Below are 20,610 nucleotides of genomic sequence, written 5' to 3' on the forward strand. Positions count from 1 at the left end.
CTGCCATTATCCAATGACACATCTGCTTACCTGTATCTTTTGCTCGTTTATCTTCCTCTTCTTTTCTATTTTTTCTAAACTGAGCACCTGATGGCTTTGAACTTTTCTTGTCCATCTTCCATTGGTTTTAATTTTGGACTCCAGTATGAACACAAATTCATACTAAAATCCCTTTACTCCGAGTCCTAAAGTGTATATTTATTTTCTTACTCTTCTTATATTTATTGTTTGTTTACTTGCACTGCTGTAACTGGAGCCTCGTCGTCTCGTCTCTCTATATACTGGACTGTATATAGCGGAGATGACAATAAAGTTTACTTTGACTTCAGCAGCAAGCAGGCGCACCGAGGACTCTCGCACTCACTTTTCACGTATAGAATTTCGAAAAAACATCGGTGCAAAATATAAGTCTGTATCATGATGTCTGATGTTTTTGTGTTTGTTGTTTTGTTTTTATTTTGTTTTATTTTCCGAGTTGGTTGTTAGATGCTGCTCCAGCCAGCCAGAGAATCCCCCGCAGCCCTCTCCTCTCCTCCCTGCGCCGCAAGCAGCAGGCGCACCTCGCAAACGTAGGGCACCCTTACTCCCAGGAAATAGGCGATAGAAAACCGATCGGTGCCTATGCCATTCCCAATATGCGCTGGCTGAAGTCGGGGCAGCTTGAGTATGAGCAATTTTTTTTTTGCCGATGCCCGTGATGCCGCCCCCCACCATGATGCCGCCCCGGGCAACCGCCCGTGCTGCCCGTATCAAAAACCGCTACTGACTCCTTGTGTTCCTGGTAATAAAGCCGTGCCTTTTGAGTCTATCCCTGTGTGTCTTGAGTTGTGCGTTTGGGTCCTCTCCTGCATACACACAGCCGCTCCTTGACAATTTTTGGGTTAGACTTAAGTTAAAGTTATTTAAACAACACCATATGCATTATTAAAATAATCTGCAGAGCAACAAGGAAAAGTGTAACGTACCTTCATTGTTTCACACATTTAGTGTAGTAACAGAAAGTTTGTAGGGGTCCGTGTAAGTTAATAGTGTGCCTAAGTGTCTAAATGCTACCTGATAATAATACGGGAACTGCCAACTCCCTCCCTCCTACACTTTACAACGCACTCAAACACAAGGTGAATCCCACTTGCCAAATTATTTTACGGCCCACAAGAAGTTAAAAGCGATAAAATTATCATAGGTTGTGTGTAAACTACATGTCCCACAATGAATCTTTTGTGTCCTACGTAATGACAGCATCTGCCTCCCGATGGCAGTATTTCAACAGCAGCGTGTTTCAGAGTGGTTTCCACCTCTGACTAAAAAAAAAGAGAAAAAATGAGAGAAAAATCTTGCCATCTAGAAGCCAAAATTTCAGGTAAGTGCCTCAACATTTTGATTTTAGTATCTCAAAATGTCAACTTTCTAACTCAAACTTCAGAGAAAATAAGACAAATAACTTTTGAGATACTAACCTGAAATTTTAACTTAGCTCTCCCAAACAGGAAAAAGGTTTTTTTTTTCATATTTTTCAGTCAAGTCATTGAGTTTCAAAAAGAAAAAGGAATATCAGCAACACCAAAATGTTGATGCAGAGGAAAAGTATTTTAAGACAGCAAATGCAAATGCTTGTTTGTGCTACAGAGAAACATGCTGGTATGTCTTCTTTGCTATGAGGCCATGCTGGTGCTTGGGGAATACAGTTGATGCCAGACCTTTGAAACCTTTGGTTTTACAAGCATAGATCCAAGTATGCTAATCTTAGGCATCAAGAAAATAAACAGAAGGCCCAAGAATGAAAATGTAGTTTGCAATCTCAGCAGACTATGATAGCCAGAGCTTTAGTACAAAATGTTGCAGCACTAAAGCAAGTTTTATTGTAGTTGAAGAAATCAGAGCTCCTAAGTGTTTTTCTGAAGTGGTGATTCTGAGGTCAAGAAGACTGAGGATCCTCAAGCCTACACTTCTTAACTCACATAACTGATCAGCCTGTTTAACTTACGAAAAGTCTGTTTTTGTTCAGGACACACCTGTTTAAAAAAAAACTTAACAATGTCAGCTTGTCAAGAAAAAATATGGCAAACTGTGGGAGGAAATATAGTTAGGAAATCTGACAACACAGCTTGCTAAGGAGGGATGTGGGATCTGTTTTGTTTTTTCATTAGGTGTTGCTTTTTTACTGTGCTTACAATTCTACATGTATCCACAGCTCATGCTGCTAATTGAACAAAAATAAACAAGACTCAGCAGTCCATCTGCATCTAAAGGATAAAGGTCACTCTTTCGAGGATGCCAATGTTCACATTTTGGACAGACAAGACAGATGGTTTGAAAGAGGAGTAAAAGAGGCCATTTATGTCCACTGTGAACGACCATCTTTGAACAGAGGCGGCGGTTTATGACACCAACTGTCTGCCATCTATAATCCAGTTTTGAGATCCCTTCCCAGATGCCTTAACGCCCACTCACATCCTGGGCAATCTGATCTCAGGAAATCACATGATAGGGTGGGGAAAGGTTTCACAATGAGTTCACCCAAAACCTTGGCTGATTGTGACCTACACCTGTTTTCACACCTTGGCTCAAGTGATTGGGAAGAGGATCATTAGGGGGTCCTTTTGTCCCTCTTGGGGGGAACACTCCCACAGGGTTTAAATCGGGGACTCTCCATCATTTGACCCTAGAACTGAAGAAGCTTCTCGGATGAGAGGTTAAACGTCTTCAAGCAACGAAAAGAAGTCCAGACGCTTTTCTTTCCAAGCTCCTTAGACTACGATGATCTGGATGACTGAGAACCTTCACAGACATATTTTTCAGAGGCCTGACATTTCCCTGTTTAAAATCCTTGTTTTATTGATTTCATGTAATATTCTAATTTTCTGAGATTTTCAAATTGGGGTTTTCATAAGCTATAAGCCATAATCATCAAAATCATAAAAAATAAAGGCTTGAAATCTCTTGCTTTAAATGTATTGAGTCTATATCATATATTAGTTTTACCTTTTAAGTTGAATTAGTGAAATAAATGAACTTTTGCATGATATTCTAAGTTTTTCGAGTTTCACCTGTATAAAGTAAATGCTGAGTCTGTACAATTCTAATAAGCTTGCAAGTCAGTATTTGGTATGATCACCTTTATCCTTCAAACAGCCTGAACTGAACACTATCCACACAGATACAGCAGCCAGGGAAGCAGAAGAACATCATATGAAAAAGGCCGGCCTAAATGTGGTTATCCTAGCTGGAATTTTGTCAAAGATGGGAAGGCACCTAGAAAAGGCTCCAGGAGAGCAGGACAACTGTTGCCTAAGCAGAAACCTCTACTTGTCCCTTATGTGTCAGGAATATCGGAACAGCTGAGATACATTTACTCTAAACACCACGTCTGTGTGACTTTAAAACCCAAAAACACGCTGCACCAAAAATTAGTTCACCCAAAGATCTAGTCCCCTGACACAAACAGAGTAATATAGTGTACGCTGTTAAGTGCCAGGAGAATTGCCATGATTTAGGAAATGACTGGGCTATCCCAGTCATTACATTGTACCTCTTGCTGTATGTTTAGGGAAGGTAAATCTCCTTCCCAGTCTCAAGTCCTTTGCAGCCTCCAAAAAAGTTTTCTTCCAGGTTCTTCCAGCTCCATCCATCTTCCCATCAACTCTGACCAGCTTCACTGTCCCTGCTGAAGAAAAGCATCCCCACAGCATGATGCTGCAACCACCATGTTTCACAGTGGGGATGGTGTGTTCAGGGTGATGAGCAGGCAGTGTTACTTTTCAGCTACATGTAGCGCTTTAGGCCCAACTTTGGTCTGACCAGACCACCTTCTTCCACACATTTGCTGTGTCCCTTTCATGTCTCCTGGCAAACTGCAAACGGGACTTTTTATGTCTGTCAACAATGGCTTTCTTCTTGTTAATCTTCTTTATAGTGCACGACTTACAGTTGTCCTGCAGACAGATTCTCCCACCTAAGCTGTGGATTTCTCCAGCTCCTCCAGAGTGATCATGGGCCTCTTAGAAGCTTCTCTCACCAGTGCTCTCCCTGCTCGGTCCGTCAGTTTAGTTGGATGGCCATGTCTTGGTAGGTTTGCAGTTGTAGCATACTTTTTTCCATTTTTGGATGATGGATTGAACAGTGCTCCTGGAGATGTTCAAAGCTTGGGATATTTTTCTGTAACCTAACTCTACTTTAAACCTATCTACAACTTTTATCTACATCAATGTATCATTTTCGTACCACTTAACAATTACAGTGGGGCAAAAAAGTATTTAGTCAGCCACCGATTGTGCAAGTTCCCCCACTTAAAATGATGACAGAGGTCAGTAATTTGCACCAGAGGTACACTTCAACTGTGAGAGACAGAATGTGAAAAAAAAATCCATGAATCCACATGGTAGGATTTGTAAAGAATTTATTCGTAAATCAGGGTGGAAAATAAGTATTTGGTCACCTCAAACAAGGAAAATCTCTGGCTCTCACAGACCTGTAACGTCTTCTGTAAGAAGCTTTTCTGTCCCCCACTCGTTACCTGTATGAATGGCACCTGTTTGAACTCATCATCTGTATAAAAGACACCTGTCCACAGCCTCAAACAGTCAGACTCCAAACTCCGCCATGGCCAAGACCAAAGAGCTTTCGAACGACACCAGGAAAAGCATTGTAGACCTGCACCAGACTGGGAAGAGTGAATCTACAATAGGCAAGCAGCTTGGTGTGAAAAAATCAACTGTGGGAGCAATCATCAGAAAATGGAAGACATACAAGACCACTGATAATCTCCCTCGATCTGGGGCTCCACGCAAGATCTCATCCCGTGGGGTCAAAATGATCATGAGAACGGTGAGCAAAGATCCCAGAACCACACGGGGGGACCTGGTGAATGACCTGCAGAGAGCTGGGACCAAAGTAACAAAGGTCACCATCAGTAACACACTACAACGGCAGGGAATCAAAGCCCGCAGTGCCAGACGTGTTCCGCTGCTGAAGCCAGTGCATGTCCAGGCCCGTCTGAAGTTTGCCAGAGAGCACATGGATGATACAGCAGAGGATTGGGAGAATGTCATGTGGTCAGATGAAACCAAAGTAAAACTTTTTGGTATAAACTCAACTCGTCGTGTTTGGAGGAAGAAGAATACTGAGTTGCATCCCAAGAACACCATACCTACTGTGAAGCATGGGGGTGGAAACATCATGCTATGGGGCTGTTTTTCTGCCAAGGGGACAGGACGACTGATCCGTGTTAAGGACAGAATGAATGGGGCCATGTATCGTGAGATTTTGAGCCAAAACCTCCTTCCATCAGTGAGAACTATGAAGATGAAACGAGGCTGGGTCTTCCAACATGACAATGATCCAAAACACACCACCTGGGCAACAAAGGAGTGGCTCCGTAAGAAGCATTTGAAAGTCCTGGAGTGGCCTAGCCAGTCTCCAGACCTCAACCCCATAGAAAATCTGTGGCGGGAGTTGAAAGTCCGTGTTGCTCGGCGACAGCCCCAAAACATCACTGCTCTCGAGAAGATCTGCATGGAGGAATGGGCCAAAATACCAGCTACTGTGTGTGCAAACCTGGTAAAGACCTATAGTAAACGTTTGACCTCTGTTATTGCCAACAAAGGTTATGTTACAAAGTATTGAGTTGTATTTTTGTTATTGACCAAATACTTATTTTCCATCCTGATTTACGAATAAATTCTTTACAAATCCTACCATGTGGATTCATGGATTTTTTTTTTCACATTCTGTCTCTCACAGTTGAAGTGTACCTCTGGTGCAAATTACTGACCTCTGTCATCATTTTAGGTGGGGGAACTTGCACAATCGGTGGCTGACTAAATACTTTTTTGCCCCACTGTATGTGCTACTTTGTGTTGGTCAGTCACTGACAATCTTAATCAAAAATATTTCCGTTTTGGGCTGTAAGGTGACAAAAAAGTATGTATGAATACTTCTTCAAAGCACAGAAAACAACCATAGAGAACTTTAAAAAAAAACAAAAACAAAAAAAAGGGGTTAATTTTCAATAGGTGACTGACAATCTGTGACTATGGCAGAAATAATACATTTCAGGTCACATGTGTGTAACAGCTGCTTCATTGACTATTTCAGAGGAAATATTTTCCAATGTACTTTAATCTTTTAGCAGATACACAACAAATAATCAATACAGGATACTTGATATATGTAAGAAAAAGTAATACAATTTTGAGTGTTGGTCAATAGCAAAATATACTTGATAAAAAAAAAGAAAGCAGAAAAAAAAGAAGAAATGTGCACATAATCCCTCGACATAAAGAGTAAATCAAGAAAGTTTCACACTATATGATTGTCAAATTCAACAATGCATTTCTGAATTTTCTAAATAACTCTTAGTAACTTTTTTAGATTGACAAAATGCAACACATGAGCAGGTGGCTCATAGTGAAGAAATAATGCACTTGTTTTATCTGCCTTGCTGTGTATCATTGTTTTTGTTGAGCCTCAGTGTTATTTTTAAGTTTTCAAATCCAAGTATTAGAGAAAACAGATAAAATGTAAAATATTGACTTTCAAATTGATGCAAGAAAAAAGTATTTGACACTGTTAGTAAAATGTAAAAAGAAAAATATCAATTATTAATTTCTTTACTAGTTTATGTTTAAATCATATTTTGTTCTTTAGCTGTAAAATAAATGTTTTCTTTAAATGAACGTATTCAAGTCACTTTTATGCAAATGAACATTTATAGTTTTTTAACATGTAAGAAAAATGGAAAATGTGCAGTTTTTGCACTAGTTTATCAATCCATCCTGTTGTTACTTCACCCTAAAAGATTTTACTTTAAAACAAAAATAGTCATCAAAGAATGATATATAAAATATATCAAAGCAGTCATACTGTATATACTCTCACAGTGAATACATGAGCAGCTCACTGAGGATGTGCTTGAGTTTATTCTGCTTTGCTGTTTCATTGTTTTCACAGAGGTTAAAGGTAATTTCTAATCTTACTCATAAACGAATCAAGAAAAACATCAACAAGACCATAAATAAATAAAAGAGTTCAAAGAAGTAGTATGACTTAAAGTTAACTGATAAACTAAAATCTCTCTAAACCCATCCAATTCATCTCTCGATTATCTGCTGAACGCAACCAGGTTTAATACATGTGTTGAAAATCTGATAAATCTAACTATTAAATTTTTTAAAAAAACCCATAAAATGTAGCAAATCTCAACTCTTACACAAATGTAAATAAAAACTTAAAGCATTTTAAAATATAAGAAAAATAAAATATGTATGAAAAAGTGTAAAATGCTCAGTATACCATCCCCTTTCATGTTTATGATCGAACCGTGCACATTCATTTACATTGGATTACAAGATTTTGCTTTTTTCTGTGTATCAATCACCTTTAATTTCTTATTAGATGGAGAAATATTATTCACTCCTTGCAGCATGATAATATTACTCTTTTTTTTTTTAAATTCAACCTATTCACAAGAGAAGTAAATCATAATGAAAAATAAAATATTAAAATGTAAATATAGTTTTTGGTTGTTGAATTGAATTTCTAAAATAATTCCAAAAAACAAATGAACAGCACAACACATCCTATGATTATTACATCAATAAATGCAGAAAAAATACCTTTGTTTACTTCTTTAGATAACTAATATCTCTCTATGCACTCATTCCGTTCATCACTCATTCATCAACTCCTGTTTGGCTGTGATGGTGTATTTCCAGGTCTCAATTATCTGAGACAGCTGCACATTTTCAGAGAAGTTTTCCTCCACGTAAGGAGGGACTTCTACTTCTTTACGATTCATGTAGGCACTGACCGCCACCTTCAGACTGTCAGAAAGAAAGAAAATATAAATTTTAATACATTACTGTTACATTTGAGCAAATAATTTTTTACTTAGCAGGAAAACAAAAAAACATTATAACAAATAAAGACATTCATACTTTTGGTATAGACAGAAAGGCCAAACGATGGGGCACTATACAGATATGAAAATGAATAAACAAGGCTTATCTGAAGACAGTAAAATATGCACAAAGTACTTGGACATTTTTAAGATTGATTGATTAACTGAAAATTAATTGGACAAACTAACATAGTTTTAAATATAAGTATTGTTTTTAATACTTAGATGAAAATATTTTGCTTCATTCAGACTAATCTATAACTGTACGCATATCTTTGCATCTCTGAGATCACTCTTATATATCCATATTTTGGCTACACAGGATCATCTGCAGTGACTTTGAGGTTTAGGATGTAAATTGTTCTTCACACCTGCTAAGTCAGGGCCAAACAAAACCCTGGCATTACCGAACAAACAATCTGATACCATACAACAGGTTTACCTCTTTGATGGATTGTAGTCCTCAGTTGCCCGTAGGCGGCCCAGGCGCAACAAGAGGAACTCATGCATCTCAAGCAGCCACTGGTCCATGTTTCCTCTGGACATGAATCGTTTCAGCTCAGTCTTGTTTTCCTCAGTCAGTGGCACCTGGTACTCGGCTGGATACCCCGAAAAGGGCTCCTTTTTAACAAGACATGCAAGCATGCATTTTGTATGTATACAGTAGATGGACTGACATATCTGGTCATAATGACCAAAGTGCTAACACAGGAGCTTAGGATCAAAACTTACAATTTATGTATCCTCAGTGAAAAACCACATGTGGTGTATGAACTTGAAATTTTATTTGTATCTGAAAACAAAACATACTGCAAAACTTACCCTTTTCAGTTGCAGCATTTTTTCAGATCTGAGAGAGGACAGGACTTGCCACAGACAAACACAGTGTCTGAGTTGACATTTGCCAAAAGCCTGCAAAAAAGTGATCAACTTAAAGATCAACTTATAGATAGTTTGTTCTCTCTGGTCTTTGCTTTGTCATTAATACTGATTTTTGATATGGGAGGGTCAGAGTGAGAGAGTGTACATGTAATGACCTTCAGTATGTGCTGATTAATATTTTGGTCCATCTTTAGTATTTCCTGAAGGTAAATGACCAGTTTCATTTTGGGATCACCACCAGTCATTGAGAGATAACCCAGAAGCAGCTCCACAATCTTCAGTGCTTCACACACTTCGCTGTAAGAGTCCAGCTGTCTCGACACGGAGTTCCAGATCAAACGGGACAGAGCCGTCTGATAGAGAAACAAAGCAGTGAAGTCATAAAGCACTGAAAAGTAAATCATCCCAATATAACTGTGTGATGTGTGAGTAGATCTTTTATAGATGAATGTTAGGACAATTTTTCTTATTTGCTGTGACTATTCGGCCCAAAATATTTATGCGATTTGGTGATAAACAAAACATCAATCTGCTATACCTGTAATAACCATTTACAGATTATAGATAGTAAGTCCATTTATCAAGAATATCTCCCAAACAAATATTAGCACTTTTACTGTAAACTCAATACGGGTCATATTACTTTACCTGTGCCACTTTTCCATGAACAGTTTTGAAAATGGTCTCATAGTCTCTCTCTTGCATATTGACCAGTGTGGGAATTCCCTTAATAAAACACAGGGGGTTAAGTGAAGCAGGGAAAGATGTAAATATGATTTAAAACTAAGTAAGATCACATAGAACAGATACAAGACTTGAGTCAAATGATGAAAATTTCCCACTGTAGTTAACCAACACAATAAAAACAAACTCCATAGTGCAGTGGTTTCCAACTTTGCCTAACAAAAGATTCCTGGCTTTATTCTGGAAAAAGAATCCCTTGGAGGTTTTGTCAGGGAGGACTTATGATGTAAAACCCACATGTTGTAGTGTGCTGTCATAAATATGTGGAACAAACAGTAATAGCTTAGTCCTATTTGTGTTTGTACTGTATTTGCTTCTTGAGCCCTCCTGCCGTCTATTACAATAGAACTTCAACAGAAAATGAACTTCTTTGCAGTGGAGAGAAATCAAGAGTTTAAAACAACTGGAACTCTTAATTTCAGCCAAAGTTTGTGTAATTTTAGACGTGGAACACATGTTTTAACTGGCTGTGTGGACTCACTGCGCGGGTAATGAGAGGTTTTCCCTGCAGAAAGCGGGTGAGGATCTGCTGTTGGATCCTGGGCAGGTCATACTCAGATATTGTCTCGTGGCCACGTTCCAAGCTGTACTGACAGTTGGACAAAACCAGTGGAAGCAGATCCTTCTCCACATCATAGCTGATCACATGCTGCTCCATTAGCTCCATCAGACTCACTGTGTAGTCACTGCAGACACCACAATGTAGATATAAAGTTTAATCTCCCCACATGTCTTTGCTCATGTTGGTCTAGAATGCAAGAAACTATTTTGATGAAGAAAACTTTTGTTGAGAACAAAACTGAACTGTATTATATTTACAATATATCATGTATCAATAGCATTGACTCAGTAATCGGTTATGTCGCTCTGGGTATCTATGTCAAGCTCCCAGGTGAAAGAAAGGATTTTTAATACTAACACCCCTGAATGATACTCATTTGACTCATCTGTCCCTTTGTTTGAAGTTCAGGTAGGAGGATACCTGATACAGCTTGATTAAAAAAGCTACATAACCTGCTTTAAAAAAGTACCTGCTGTCCTCTCGTGTGTGACGGTCCACTGCATTCACCAACTCATTGTGGAGAGTCACCAGATAGCTGACCAGCCCTGTGGCACACAGGCCTGGACCCTGCCGACGGGGCAGGAGGTACTGCAAGTCACTGTCCAGGTCCAAATCGCTGCTGCAAAATTCTTCTGGAATTTTTATTTCATCTATAGTTTTGAAAGGACAGATAAATAATTCCTTATTTCAAATATAACAAAAATCTACATATGTGTTTATTAACTGTTCCATTTAATCACAAGAACAAATAATAATAATAATATGTTTTCAGTAATTGGTCAGTGGTAGATCTTTTTCTATTATTTTGACCTCTATTGTTTACAAAGTCATTTAGAATTAGAATTATGTTTGCTCTCGAAGGCAACTAAAATCAATCAAGAATTCCACTGTTCCCATTTTAAACCCAGTAAGGCAAAGTCAAATCAAGCAATTTTTTTGTATAGTTGATAAAAATGTCCTGAAAAAAAATACAAAATAAAAGGAACAATAAAAGATTTAACTGCACCAACAAATTATCTTGTTGTTCAGACAAAGGGTAGAATAAGTGCTTTACTTACTGCTGGTGACAGAAACTCTTAGCTGATTCCATGTTTTCAAGAAGGTCTCAATGTGTTTTTGATACTGCTGCCCCATTTCTGAAACAACAAATTTAAAAACATTTGCATGACAAACAGAATAAAAAATATTTCAGTTGCTTTGTCTGTGTAGCAAAAGCCAACTTTAAAGGATTTTGACTGTGATTTTCACATTTATTCAGAAATAGTACTGTAGATTAATCAAGTCATTGTTCACATTTGGAGAGAGTTTAGGTCCATATAATCTGCACCTGTTTGCTGATCAATGAATTCTCTGATGGAGCCCACGATATCTTCAGTTGCATTTTGGTATTTTCTCACCAAACGTTTCTGCAGGTTTAGGATTTCTGGGAGGAATTTGATAAGCCGAAATTCTCTCTCCTTAAAAAAGCAAAAACAAAAAAAACAATCGGCTGATAACAATGCTTCAACAGCACAGGCTGTGTATCTTTGGTTATTTTCAATTCTACCAGTGAGAATAATAACAAGCTTACTGAAACTTTTTAAAATTGCTTTTACATTTAAAATATATAAAGATAATTAGTTATAGCATGGTGGTGCACTGATATAATTGAAGGTTGTGGGAAAAGATAGACTATTCAATTCTATTCAATTTCTATTCTAGAAATGTGTGACAAAGAACATTGTACTCATCCATCTCATAATATATGAGGGCAAATTTGACATTTGGTCTAAAGGTTTTAAAAAAAGAAAACTTTGCAATTATCCATAGTGCACAGTGTTACCTCAAAGACAAAAAACAAAACAAACAAATAAAAAAAACCTCAGTCTGGTCAGTAATTCACGCATGCAATCGAGTAAAATTTTGACTGGATGGGTGAATTCTGATCAATCAAAGCTTTACATCTGTGAGACACACACCTTCTGCAGGAACCTCCAGAGCAGGGGGAGCTCCTCCTTTTGATCATTCGTCTCCATAATGTGTGTGAGGCTGAGCAACGACAGCCTCTCCCTGCAGCTCCACACTGCTGAGCTGTTGACCTCAGAGCCCTGTTGCAGTGAGGTGAGGAAGCTAAAGTCATCACCGTGGATCGTCCTTATGATGAAGTTGGAAGATACACGTGAGTCATTTCTGATGGTTCCCTTTGCCTCTTGTAGGAGTTGGTCAAGATCCTGGACACAAAATATTGGTAAAGGGTATAAAAGACGGTTTATATAGATAAGAGTGAAAAGGGGTTCATGACAAAAAGGGTAAAAACTGAGCTAACAAATTACCATCAGCTTTGGTGTCATAATATCTGTCGCCACAGTAGTCTCCCAGGTGTTTCTGGATTCTTTGGTTGTAAGATAAGGGTCGATAGTAGCTAGAAGAAAAGTCAAAAATGAGTGGCAGACTCTTTCTAAGCTTAAATGGAATCACAATTTTAATCAAGTTCTTATGAAGTACTGACTTCCATTATTTCTTCCTGTCATTCTAGATGTGACCATATTTGACACATGTTCATGTGACTAAAGATTGGATACTTACTGGAACTGGCCCGTGGTAGCTCCTGCAGTGATTTGAGCACCAAGTGAACAGATGTTACGTTGTCGTCAGCTCCTTTTCCCAGTGCCTGGGACAGATGCTCAAGATCCTTTGTTATGTGCAACCTGAGAAACAAACTGACATCCTCCACAGGTGGCTGGATTATCTGTTGGACAACCTGAACAAAGAGTGAGTGACAGCATCATTGTTAGATGTAATAAAACAAGCAACATCATTCATTGAGTTTTGTGGATTATTCATGAACAGCTTATGACTTAAGCTGCTTAGATATTGCCACTACTGTACAAAGTAACTCTCACTTCAGATACTTCATTTAAAAATGATTAGGATCCACAAAGATAGAGTAATTATATTCTGCTCACCTCAGGTTTCTCTGAGGCTCCCAGCATCATGGCCAAATGTGTAACCAACCTGACCAGAGTGAAGGGAGTCAGAGACATGTGTTTGGTGTCTAAAGCATCTGGGTTGTTTCTCCGTTCAGGGTCTCCCAGAATGTGACCGGGACGTGTTTGATCCCTAAAACAACAGATTTGCATCAGTAAGAAGAAGAGCTGGTATACTCCCAGTGCCACAGCTTTAATGGTAGAAAACACATTCACACATGCACATTTTTCTTTCTCTAAGTCCTTTCCAAGTCTAAGTCCAAATATGTGTTACTTTTCCAAGTGGAAGGTTTGACATCACTGGATAAATATACTGAAAACTTCTGCAGTTTTTTTTTTTTATAAATCAGCTGAAGCTACTTTACGGAGCAATTCAATTATATCAGTCTTTGTTATCATCTAAAGACAAATGAGCAGTGCCTGAATTATCTTGTGCTTCCAATTTCTTCTTCTGATCATTTTCTTTGAGGATTTAATGAAGAGGCACAGTGTCAAATAAATAAATCATGCAAATGTGAATTACAGTCTAGATAGATAGATAGATAGATAGATATCATTCATATATTAATTTATGAATATAAATTAACTAGGAACCAAGCTTTTAAGACCTGAGTTTCACTGCAACATTAAAGAAAGGTCTCCAAAAGTTGATTCTGTTCATCTGGATGCAGCGTCCAGATGAACAGAATCAACTTTAGGAGATTTATTTTCCTGGATGATTGAGAATGCATCAAGACATTAAAGAAAGGTGTTTAGTACATTAAATTTCTTGAAATTTAATGACACTCACTCATGCAACTGAACTTTTGTGAATCCAGGCACGACTGCGTAATGTTCTCCTCCAACTTCTTCACCACACTCCAGACATCGGCCTCTCTCTATGGGCATGCCGCACTACAGCGAAAGATGGCATAAATAGTACAATTATTAACAACATTATATTTGTAATCACTGTCATTAATATATTAACTGGAACGGAATTAAAATGGCTTACCATATCAACGCAGCATGGATGATTATTTGGACAGACTATGGGAAAAAAATCACTTGAGTTATTAAAACATAATATGCAGGCAAGCTTATGCAAAGTGCTCCTAGAACCAAGTCTTGCCACATCCTTCTTGCCATCTTGGTAACACATCTGTACACTCTTATTTTGAACCATTACCACTATTAACTTAAGTTAATGGTCACCTGGACATAAAATCTGCATGCATAAAATCATGAGCTAAATCCAATAAATAAGTCTGGTGACTTTGCCCCACAATAAAATTTAAAAAGCTTTACATCCCCTATAAATGTCTTTATATTTGCTGTTGCAGAATTCTTCAAAGGATTTAAATTTAGGGCTGTTTGTGTGAAAACCTAAATTACTACAAAGGATCATTTATAATGTTTTAGTTGCATATATAAAAGGAGTAATACTTACCATACCAAGTGAGCTGGCCCTCAGAATTCATGGCTGCCTGGGCAACAGCTAAAATGTCATCAGGCATTGTGGGTATAAAAGCCCTCTGTAGGTTAAATGAAATGACAATCTAAGAAACTGCACAAAGGTAACATAAATGTAATGTTGTTAAGTTAACAAGTCCACTGAGCAGTGGGTGACATCTTTATGACTACATCCACTTTTTACATATGATGTCCTGATGTTTACCTGCATATTTTCAGGAGACAGACCAAGATGCTTGAGTGGCATTAGCAGGTGATGATTCCCAGTGAGCAGCACAGCTGCCAGATGAATGATCAGCTCAGTGATGGTGTTCTCCATGATAGCACTACCAGGCTGAACAGTGAGCGCTCCCAACCTGTTGTAAACCAAGGCTGAGGCAAATCGTCTTACTTCTGCTTGATGCAGATACGTTGAGCCCTCGATGAGGTCATCAAATTTAAGACATTGCTTTAGGGAATATAGAAGACATGTAAGAAAAACAATACAATTTAAAATTTCACCCTCAAAAACAGGAAGAATAATTGACTTAATAATTGCACTAATTTGTTAAACAGAGTGTCATATTTGATTTTATATTAGTAGATATACTAGAAAGTAGAAATGAGTGTCTGGTCATCTGATGTGATGAACGTGATTTTTACATTTTTGGTTTATGTACAGGGAGGTCAGGAGGAGGCTCTGCTACAGTTCAGGTTGGCATTTCGGCCAGTGCTATTGTTCTCGTCAAATTTGAGATCCTTCATGCAATTTTAGATCCATCTGACAATAACTTCAACTTTCAGTATGGCAGTGATCTCAAACACACTGAATACATTGGAAAGACAAACAAACAATGGAAGTTTGGACTGGTCTCCTGGGAGCCCAGACCACAAGATTATTGTAGCAGCGTGGGATCATCATGGCACAACAAAAGGCAGCCAACATCCAAAGAACAGCTTTGAATGCCTTTCAAGAAACCTGGAGAACTATTCCTTAAGACTAATTAAAGACATTACAAGAAAGCTTGCTTAAGAGAGTTCCCGTGTATCTTCCAACTTCATCATAAGGACGATCCACGGTGATGACTTTAGCTTCCTCGCCCCACTGCAACATTGCTCTGAGGTCGACAGCTCAGCAGTGTGGAGCTGCAGGGAGAGGCTGTTGTTGCTCAGCCTCACACACATTATGGAGACTAATGAAAAAACAAAATTAATGTGGTGCTACTACAAGATATTTTCCTATGAACTACTGGATTTATTTATTACTAATAATAGTATTAGTGCTGCTGGTAGCAGCGGTAAATAAATCCAGCAGTTAATAAAAACACATTCTGCATTGATGATGCTCTTTTTCTGCTTTCCTGAGGATCATCTTCTTCAGTGTGTCATCCTCTTTTATCCCATCTGTCAATCTCCAGACATTTACTGAGATAAGCGACTAACATTTGGAGTTTGAGAGTCAATAAATGACTCCGTTTGTAACATGTTCTACAACATTTTGGACCCCAGGCTGAAATATGTGAATGACAGTCAGGTTAGGGTTGTTCTTTTTACTCATGAGTGTGGCTTCTCCCGTCTAACTGCACATCACAGCAGCTGCACCATAACAGGCAAAGCCAAAAAAAAACTCCCACTTTTTTCAGAGACAGACTTCATAAGAAGAATGTCTCCAGGATGCTGCAAACAGCAGCCTGTGGGTAACCTGTACCAAGATAAAAGAAGAAGAAGCTACACAACTCACAATTTTCAGAATTGTGATATAGATGATAAGTTGTGGTTTATACTCAGTAGGAATATTCTGAGGATTTTGTGTGAGTCTTCTGATGTTCTGATTTTTATATACCTAATTGTAGTTTTCACTCAGAAACAGCAGTGCTTGGTGGCTTTATGAAAAGCTGGAACAAAAGAGGATCCTGTTCATCCTGTCACATTTTCACTGTAGACTGTTTCAAGATGCAGTACTAAAAATCAGATGGGGTGATGATTCCCCACTGGGAATAAAGAATCATTTAGCAGAGACAGAGTCGAGTAGAAGGGGGGTGAAGTTCCCCCCTCCACTGGCAAACTGCTCCCTGGTTTACACCCATACCAACATTATTGCTAGAGCAGCACACACCGTTTTAGAAAATAGGGAAATGATTGTTTTTGTCCCTGAGTTTGTAAATCATCATCCTTCATTTATATTTCTAAAACTTTGAGACTCAGCGTCACACTTACAGCTGAGAATAAAATCCCCAAATCCATGTTTTTCTGAATAAAATCCAATAATTCTTCTAGAGTCTTGATGCTTTATCCATTTGCTACAGATGGTAATTTTCTCATTATTCATACCTCAGGAGTAGGATGAAGACCCCTGTTTTCAGATCTGTACAGAGTTGTAACCTCTCGGAAAAGAGCCAGCAGGAGAAACACTGTCCGATTCTTTGGTGATGCCGTGCATCTCTAATGTATAAAAAATAATAATAATGAAAAGTATAAATGTAAAATAAAAATAAAAATAAAAATGAGCATATAGAGTAAAGTACTAGTACTATTGTGAGTACTACAAAGTATCTCAGGTCTTATAATGTAACTAGCAGTGCTGTACAAGTAATGAGAAATGTTTAAATGTTTAAATTATTATTATTATTATTATTTAATGAATTTACCACACAGATTGTGGTTTCATCAAAACAATATAATAGTAACAGGTAAGTGAAACACAGGAAAGAGAATGTTTGGCTCATATTTATACCTCACAGGCGTCTTCTATCTGCTCGACATCACCGTCCACTACTGCCTTGGCAACTGCTTCTCGCACGGACTTGTACTCCTCTCCATACACAAGATACTGGTCCATCAGGCCTCCATCTTCATTCTTTTGACACCAAAATTGCAACCAGAAAAGGAAGCATGTTTAAGTACATATATTACACCCGAGATGTTCTGGTATGACGGGCCTTTCGGGACATTATTACTGAAAGCCTCTTACACACACATTACTGAAATTTTATCTTTGACACAAACGATTGCAAAGCCACACCACTGACACCCTCACACACTGCACTAAAATGCTTGCTCACACTTCTTAAAACCAAAAAAATTTCAGTTGAACAGGAAGCCTTCATGTTGTGGTCTGGCCACCTCTAGACAGACCATAACACAGTAAAATCTGACTTTATAAGCTACGGTTTTGCAGCCATCACTCTTTGTCTTCACTCCCCAGGAGGCTGTGATCTTCCCTGTTTATCTTAGTTCGTTATATCTCAGGCTCTTCTTTTTCGTCTTCTTTTCCCTCAGCCCAACTTCTTCCAATGAAATGGCTGGCCTGAGTGGAGGGGGGCTTTTTTTCTATTAAAAGGGAGTCATTCCTCCCTACTTGTTCTTGTTCATCAACAAGTCTGGGCTTCTGTCATTGTAGAGTTACATTGTAGAGTCTCCTTACCCAATACAGTGCCTAACTATTGATATGATCTCACACATTATAGATAAAACTGTCTGAATTAATTTAACTATACTCTAGTTTTTGGCAGTAGCTTTACCTGCTGATGTATCTCTTCAGGGAAAATCCAGAAGAACTCAGGTTTTTTCATCATTGTCTGGACGTACTCCACACCCTGTGATTCGCTGAGCTTGCGGATGAGGTAAACACGATACCAGTCATTTCCACTGTCCTCACAGAGCTTTTTCACCATGTTTAGAAAATCTTCTGCTCCGTCTGGAACAATGACAAACATTGTTTTAGCTGCAAACCACTGCAAACTGTAGTAGTGCAATACAATAGGAAACGTATAGCTTACCAGGCAGTCTGTCACTGATGAGCTGTGCAGCCATGGTGAGCGTCACACGCAATCGGGCAATATGTTGCAGGTGTTGAATACAGACTGTTGCTGCAGCAGAAGTGTCTTCTTCCAAAAACAAGCGCAGGAACTGTGTTTCATTAGTAAACCATTGTAACTCTGCAGCTTTGTTGCCCTCCAGTGGCATTTTCTCCCAGATGGAGTCCTGCAAATAGCACCAGTTAATTGTCACTTCATCTGACCTATATCAATTTGAGGTATAGCTGTCATTTAGACCATACCCCATTCAGAGGTTGTCTATTTGACAAATAACAATCAATCAATCAGTCAACCAACCAACCACCAAAACAACAAAAGAGCAGCAAACAGCATTTCAGATGTGTTAATGCTTGTAGGTCTTGGACCCAGTGTTTTTGAGTTTATGAACTTTGAATTTTTGTTTATTTAGACAAAGGTTTTGTTTTCTGTTTGACTTTTACTTTGCTTGGTGTTTATATTTGTTTTTTCGTGTAATTTTTTGGCATTCCTTAGAGATCGTAGTTTCCTGTTTGGCTTAGACTTTAGTTTCATCCTAAATATTTCTTATATTACCCTCCTGTATCAGTTTCCCTGCATTAAGTTCATTTATGTGTCTCTGTTTACCCATTTAGTTATCACTTCTAACTTCCTGTTTTGTTTTGGTAGTTATTTGTCTCTACTGTCTTGCATTTATTTTGACCTTCCCTCCTTTCTCGTTGTCTTTGTGTGTTGTTAGCTGCGTTCATTCCTCCCAGTTGCCCTCTTGTGTATAAATACAAATAAATAGTGTGTAATTCTTATCCTATCTCACGTTCTTCCACCCACTTGTGTTGTATGTTAGATTCTGTTTGTCTTGCTCTGGTTGTAAATGACAAATTCTTATATAGTCCTTTTATACTCTCCCGGAGGACTCAAAGCGCTTTATACAGTGGCTTGCAAAAGTATTCGGCCCCCTTGAACTTTCCCACATTTTGTCACATTACAGCCACACACATGAATCAATTTTATTGATTCATGTTCTCACGTGTACACCACTTTGTATTGGTCTTTCACGTGGAATTCCAATAAAGTTGATTCATGTTTGTGGCTGTAATGTGACAAAATGTGGGAAAGTTCAAGGGGGCCGAATACTTTTGCAAGCCACTGTACATCATCCCTCTTTTACCCATTCACATCCATTTTCTTTTATGCTTAGGTCTTTTCTATCTACCAATCACACACATTCATACTCTGGTGGATGCATCGGCGAGCAACTTGGGGTCAGTATCTTGCCCAAGGATATTTGCCATGCAGACTGGAGCAGCCAGGGATCGAACCACCAACCTTCTGTTCAGTAGATCACATTAGATTTTGTTATTTACATTGTACAGCATGGCTGGGCAGAACGTTTGGGGAATGGTTAGCACTGCTGCTTCAGAGCAAGAAGATCCTGAGTTTAAATCCACCATATGTCTGTGTGGGCTCTCTGTGGGTACTCTGGCTTCTTCCCACAGTCCAAAGGCATGCAGTTATTGGGGTTAAGTTAATTGGTTATTGCCCCTATATATGAATGATTGTCTGTCTCTATCTGTTAGCCCAGTGATAGGCTGGTGACCTGTCCGAGCCTTCCCTTAACCTATGGTAGCTGGGATAGGTGCCAGCTCCCCTCCAGACACTGAATAGGAAAGAATGACTGGATGGACACTGTGGACTTTAATCTTTCCTTTTGCTGAAATAAAGGTTAGGTTTCTGTTTTCTGAGAGGCATCTCTGTACTTCACAATTCATCATAGCATGTCCTTCTAGAGAAATACTTTTTGTTTGTGGAGTACTGTATACTGTCAAAGTAAGTAATTTTCTTCTTGAAACCTTTTCTGTTCACCTTTTTAAAGTACATTTTAACACAGTTAAATACAATTAAGACAGCATTTTTCTAGTTTTACCTCCAAGCAGTTGATGTATAAAGCATAGAGCTCTGCTCTGTCCCCATCATCCACAAATCTGCTTTCTTCAACAGATGAAAAATGTTGTTGCAAATATTTCTGAACCTCATCAAAGCTGAAACAGAGTTAGGTCAATCATATAGTGTAAGGTAAAGAAATTTAAATCTATTTACAGATTTTATCACAAGTTTTATTAAAGTAGCAATGCTCGTCAACTGATATAAAAGATACACTTTAAATCAGTGAGATACCTGTCTTGTTAGTCTCAATCATCTTTGATCATTGACATATTTATAGTAGGTTACCTACCTGAACTTCAGTAGCAGTTTGAGGATTACTGATCGCACAACTGGGTTTTTATCTGCGGACTCTTCAAATGGTGATAAAACTTTGGTGTGAACCTGTTTATG

The 20,610-nt window shown here is 38.4% G+C and overlaps 1 protein-coding gene across 1 annotated transcript; it reads right to left on the bottom strand.

Annotated features, from left to right (window-relative positions):
- Positions 1-6,629: 6,629 nt before the first annotated feature.
- LOC102194524 (E3 ubiquitin-protein ligase RNF213-like) lies at positions 6,630-20,610 on the bottom strand. Its single transcript, XM_013910126.1, has 23 exons — positions 20,510-20,610; positions 20,201-20,315; positions 18,262-18,466; positions 18,004-18,179; positions 17,217-17,339; positions 16,814-16,924; positions 14,709-14,951; positions 14,481-14,565; positions 14,046-14,080; positions 13,842-13,945; positions 13,031-13,184; positions 12,651-12,825; positions 12,398-12,486; positions 12,044-12,295; positions 11,413-11,542; positions 11,144-11,221; positions 10,555-10,735; positions 10,005-10,209; positions 9,428-9,505; positions 8,935-9,132; positions 8,720-8,809; positions 8,340-8,518; positions 6,630-7,820 (listed from the first exon to the last, which is right to left on the bottom strand). Exons 3-23 carry the CDS (start codon positions 18,446-18,448, stop codon positions 7,667-7,669), a joined length of 3,027 nt encoding a protein of 1,008 aa, XP_013765580.1. The 5' UTR covers positions 18,449-18,466; positions 20,201-20,315; positions 20,510-20,610; the 3' UTR covers positions 6,630-7,666.

The sequence above is a fragment of the Pundamilia nyererei genome, unplaced genomic scaffold (genome assembly GCF_000239375.1).
Source record: "Pundamilia nyererei isolate P.nyererei 1_Seehausen unplaced genomic scaffold, PunNye1.0 scaffold00036, whole genome shotgun sequence".
Classification (NCBI taxonomy): Eukaryota; Metazoa; Chordata; class Actinopteri; order Cichliformes; family Cichlidae; genus Pundamilia; species Pundamilia nyererei.

What these genes read in the sequence shown, in the direction of transcription:
- LOC102194524 (XM_013910126.1), bottom strand. Translation starts at nt 18,448, where the DNA reads ATGCCACTGGAGGGCAACAAAGCTGCAGAGTTACAATGGTTTACTAAT. An exon ending in CTGAAGAGATACATCAGCAG is followed by an intron (nt 17,340 to 18,003) that starts GTAAAGCTACTG and finishes TGGTGTCAAAAG; the next exon opens with AATGAAGATGGAGGCCTGAT. An exon ending in TTAATCAGCACATACTGAAG is followed by an intron (nt 8,810 to 8,934) that starts GTCATTACATGT and finishes ACTTTTTTGCAG; the next exon opens with GCTTTTGGCAAATGTCAACT.